Source organism: Mus pahari, chromosome 14 (assembly GCF_900095145.1).
Source record: "Mus pahari chromosome 14, PAHARI_EIJ_v1.1, whole genome shotgun sequence".
In the NCBI taxonomy this organism is placed as follows: domain Eukaryota; kingdom Metazoa; phylum Chordata; class Mammalia; order Rodentia; family Muridae; genus Mus; species Mus pahari.
Window position 1 is genome coordinate 87473574 of NC_034603.1, and position 5285 is coordinate 87478858.

The 5285-nt window shown below is 43.3% G+C and overlaps 1 protein-coding gene across 1 annotated transcript; it reads left to right on the forward strand.

Annotated features, from left to right (window-relative positions):
* Nucleotides 1-3661: 3661 nt before the first annotated feature.
* LOC110331107 (olfactory receptor 2D2-like) lies at nucleotides 3662-4615 on the forward strand. Its single transcript, XM_021211489.1, has one exon. It carries the CDS (start codon nucleotides 3662-3664, stop codon nucleotides 4613-4615), a length of 954 nt encoding a protein of 317 aa, XP_021067148.1.
* Nucleotides 4616-5285: the final 670 nt, after the last annotated feature.

The window sequence follows — 5285 nt, forward strand, 5'->3', positions numbered from 1 at the left end:
TTGTCTACCTCACCCTCATGCCCTTTATTCCTTCCTCTACCTCTTCTTTCCTCCTTTATACATTTAATATTTCCTGACAGTTTGTTTCCTGTCATGCTCTATGTCTGTAATAGTCACAACGATACAATATTGTTCTAAGCTCAAGGATCGTACATGAGGCTGAAAGCCATAGCCATGGGAACAGTGAAGGTCTCTTAGAAACTGCCTTCCAACATGCAGGGGGACAGCTGGAAGTGCACTTGTAGCAGTTTGGTTTTGACTGGGAGATGGATCTCAGGCTGCTCAGGCTGGCCGCTTTGCTCTGTTGGTGGTGCTACCATTCAGATTCTCATTTCAGAACTCCAGGGTAGGACTGTATAGTTTTACTTCTTTCTGAGACTGAGTTTTGCCAGGTAGACCAGTTTTGGGTCTAGAACTCAACTCATAATCTGGCTGTCTTTGCTTTCATAATGCTGGGACTGATGATCCTTAACACCAGGCATAGTAGGATATTATGAGGGAAGACACAGACTGCTGGACAGGCAAGTCAATAAAGACTTTGATTGACCAAATTATTTTCCGCTGTCTCTATCTATTTATGTCTCTGTCTGTATCTGTCTCTCTGCTTCTGTATCTTTTCAGGCAGTCAGGCAGTCAGGCAGTCAGTCTCTGTGTGTCTGTTTCTTTGTTTCTCTTCCTATTTCTGAGTCGTTTCCTTTGTCTCTGTTTGTGTCTCTGACTCGCTCTCTTACATATATATATATGGAGAGAGAGAGAAGAGAAAGGAGGAGGAGGAGGAGGAGGAGGAGGAGGAGGAGGAGGAATAGAAGAAGAAGAAGGAGAAGAAGAAGAAGAAGAAAAAAGAAGGAGAAGGAGAAGAAAAGGGAGTTTTAACCAAAACATACTTAGCTCCAAAATGTTTAGAGTTTCCCAAATCCCTTACCATTGTTTCCTTCTGCCTTTCAATGCATCCCCCAGAGCCTCCCACACTCAGACATGAGGGAAATCTCACCAGGAGAGCTGCCCTGTGGCTACTCATCCACCTCTGTCCTAGGAGCTCTGGTCTGTGCTCAACGAGATGGACACTGGGAAGACTTTGTCTTCACCTCCCACTGGAGAGCCTTGTGCCAGAGCAGAGAAGGTAGTGACTGAGCAATAGGCTCTGAGGCTGGACCATCCAAACTCCAAATTCTGCCATGGTGACCTTGTAATCTGGAACAAAATGTCCTCTTTGGACCGTAGGTTTCTACAAGTAGCACATGAGTAAAATCCTTCCTCCAGTGAATTGATGTTTTGTTAGCCTAAAGCTAGTAGGACAATGGCTGGCATTTAGAAAATAATGTTAGTATTAGCTATAAAATTAATATTAGTTGTTTTATTATTGCAAAGGTAGAGAACCATGCATGCTGCTACACTCTATCATAGATAGTTTGTTCTCACTTGTCTGGGAATTCAGTTACTAGAAGAGGAAGGAAGACCCCACTAGGATTCTTCAGACTTTATCTGACTAATGAAGAAGAGCTACAGGATTTATGTACCTGAGTTGGATCTGGGAGGTGGCAGCACAGCAGGCAAGGCTTCCTGGCCAAGCTGAGTCCTGCTGTGCGGGCATCACTGGGCAGGTGTTGGTCCCCACTCCATAGTGAGATGCTAGGTGTGTGCCTTGCAGTTTAAGAGAAGCAGAGGTGTCCAGGGTATCAGGAGCTTTGGCATAGAGACTTGAGAGTGGAGAGAGGGGAATGGAGGTGACAGCGGTGTGCTGGGGCTGAAGTCTTCAGTGAGTAGAACATTGGAGTTTACTATTGTTATTCTGGTAGGTGAGTAGTGTAGGGAGCCTCAGGGATGACAGGAACCTGTGTGGCTCTTTACACTGTGGTCTCACAGCTTCTCAGTGCTCATTGTGACAGCCACACTGCAGAAATATCCTTTACATTAATGAATTATTTATTTATTTATTTCATTTTCTGTTGGGAAATCTGTTTTCTGATAAGGTTCCTCTACAAATAATTCCCTGTAAGAATCTTTGGAGTAATTTTTTTTGATACTGTCTGATTTATTGCTTTTTGAAACTACTTCATTGTGTCCTCTAACAATAAAAATACCCCTTTGTTTTGTTTCTAATATTTGGTTGTTTTATAACCATACTGGAAACCAGTGGTAGACATGGAATTGACTCCTGTGTGTTCAGAGGGAGGAGGGAATGTTGCATATAGGAGAGTTTTCATGAATGAATACACATACAATCCACCAGCATCAATTGGAGACACTATGGTAGCTCCTGACCACTGTAGAATGCCTTGCATTAAAAACTGTTTGACTGTGCTGGTCTGTGTCTGAATCTTTTCTGTTCTGTATGTTTTTTTGGTTAATTCTATGTTTTGAAAATGGTCTCTCTCTCTCTCTCTCTCTCTCTCTCTCTCTCTCTCTCTGTCTCTGTCTCTCTCTGTCTCTGTCTCTGTCTCTGTCTCTGTGTGTGTGTGTGTGTGTGTGTGTGTGTGTGTGTGTGCTTTAATGCTGGCAACTTTCTACAGCATTGAGGAAATCAAACTTCTCCTTCCATCTCGTGGTTTTTACATATTGCAGTGGGGCCATAGGGCTTGGACTCAGGCCAACTTTCCTGATGAGCCATGTTCTCATCCCTCATTGATTTATTTTTAGTGTTAGAAAATAGCTATTTATAGTGCCTCCTGTAACTCAGGTTAGCATCAATCCCATTATGTAACCTATGCTACACAAGAACTCCTGATTGTCTTTTCTCTACCTCTTCATGTGCTGGGATGACAGATGTGTCACCACCTTATAGAGCCTGTGAAATCTGAACAGAGATTCAGAATCTAAAGAAGAGGCTGTTGCATAAAGAATGTGCTTCCTCTTAGAAGACTCCACCTGACAGAGGTTACATGAAGTGGCCACCATGTGGAGAAAACATTGCCTAGAGTGTGGTCAGGGCTGGACTGTAGACACAGATGACTAGGAGTTGTACACAATGCAGGCTGGAAGTGACAGGAGTACAGTTGCCATGGGGGGTAAGGGGAGAACATTTTGTCACTTGTCATGCTGGGTATCGGTTCAGTGAGACCATGGAAGTGAACACTGCCAGTCCTGACATGTCCACTACCTTTCAAGACCAGGGAGGGAGGACTCAAGTTCAGGGTAAAATAAATGATAGCAGCTTCACTTGGTGCAGAAGAGGGACTCTCATTAATCTCTGAAGGCTCAGGTTGCACTAGCTATTCAGGAATAAAGGATTTGTTGGTGTGAGAAGAGGAAAGTTATATACAGGTCACAGGCTCTACAAGGTTGAAGGCCACTTCAGGTCTAGGAATTTTTGAGAGACCTACTTCTGAATGGGTGAGAGTGAACTAGTCAATGAACAAATAGGGTGGAATGAGTGTATGAGACAGCACAGGACATATGATGTTTTATGTGGTATTTCCAGAGTTATGTGATATACTTTAAATAGTCACAATATTGTCAAGACATGAGAATCATCAGCCTCATTTTACTGATAACAAGACTGAGGAGGTTGTTATGCATCTTGGGAAGAGTGTACAGAAACTGAGCAGGGTGCTTAGAATAAACACCCCACCATTCCAGGCTGTGTAGATTCCAGCTTTTAGGGCTATCATATATCAGGTGTTATATAGATGGCTGGAATTCTCTCACAGAAGTTTTGTTTTGGATGATTCCAGGACAGAACCAAAGTTGGGTTTCTGAGTTCATCCTGCTTGGCTTTTCCAGTGACCCCACGACCAACAGCATCCTCTTCATTGTCTTCCTTCTCATCTACCTGAGTACAGTCCTGGGCAATGGGCTCATCATCATGCTGGTCTGCCTGGACACACAGCTGCACACTCCCATGTACTTCTTCCTCTGTAACCTCTCCCTGTTGGATATGACCTTTGTCACCACAACCATGCCCCAGATGTTGGTGCATCTTCTTGCTTACTCTCAATCCATATCCTTTGCTGGCTGCTGCCTGCAGATGTTTGCGTGTGGTGCCCTCGGTATAACTGAGTGCATGATTTTTGTTGTGATGGCTTATGACCGGTATGTGGCCATTTGCTACCCACTGCGTTATACTGTCATCCTCAACTGGGGCCTCTGTATAAAATTGGAAGCAGGGTCTTGGATCTGTGGTTTCCTTTCCTCTTTATTGAATACTTTCTTCACCATGAGTCTGCCATATTGTGGGCCCAACAGGGTCAACCACTTCTGGTGTGAAGGTCCATCAGTGCGTAGTTTGGCTTGCATGGATACTCACCTCATTGAGATGGTGGACTTGGTCTTGAGTATCTTTTTGTGTGTTATTCCAATTTCCCTCATTGTGACCTCCTACATTGGTATTGCCATGGCAATTCTCAAGATCAAGTCCACCCAGGGGCGCTGCAAGGCTTTCTCTACCTGTGCCTCCCACCTGACTGTGGTCACATTATTCTATGCCCCAGCCACTTACACCTACTTGAGGCCCAACTCTAGCTACTCCCCTGAGCAAGACAAGCAGATCTCGCTCTTTTACAGTGCGTTTACACCATTGCTCAACCCTGTGGTCTACAGTCTGAGAAACAAAGATATCAAGAGGGCGTTTCTCAAGGTGATGGATTATGGCAGGTGTACCAGTGGACCAGGATGGTGATCCTCAGATAAAAATTGGATGAAATGTTCTTTGTTTAGTACTGAGACAATGTATTTGTTTTATGTGAGCAACATTGTGAATTTTATACCACACACAACTTAATAACTAAGGAGTACATTCATGAAAGAGAGCATGCTATATTGATAAATGACTATGCCACAGTTAAACTGAAAACATATATATATATGTTAGTAATTTTAAATGCAAAGACTTCTTGGGGCTCACTTTTATTAGTGGTAGATTTCAAGTCTCTTTGTGTAGTCAGGCTCAGATCCATCCATCATTAACAGAAGGAAAGGAATAGTGGATATGCCTTTAAAACCTAGGTTTCTCAATAGTGATCACTGTCTCTTTGCACACATTCTTCTGCCAAGGAGAGCATCATGGTCCAACCTAATATCAAGATGTTGGGATTTTCTTTACTTCCACAGAGAAGCAATGGAAGTCATGTGACACTGGACTGGTGTGTACATTTTCTGTATAGGGAAGTGAGACAGTAACAGGAGTTTTGCAGCCTGCTGGAAAACTGCATTTTCCCGGGAGTCAACTGAATATGTGTAAGCCAGCAGGAAACATGCTATTAGTGATATTGTAATAAAAACAGTAGATGCTGAGGTGCTGTATGCTAAGTAATGTAGCACAGGTTCTCATTTTAAAATTAAAACAATAG

Excerpts from the sequence above, each read along its gene's own strand:
- LOC110331107 (XM_021211489.1), top strand. The coding sequence starts at position 3,662 with ATGATTCCAGGACAGAACCAAAGTTGGGTTTCTGAGTTCATCCTGCTT.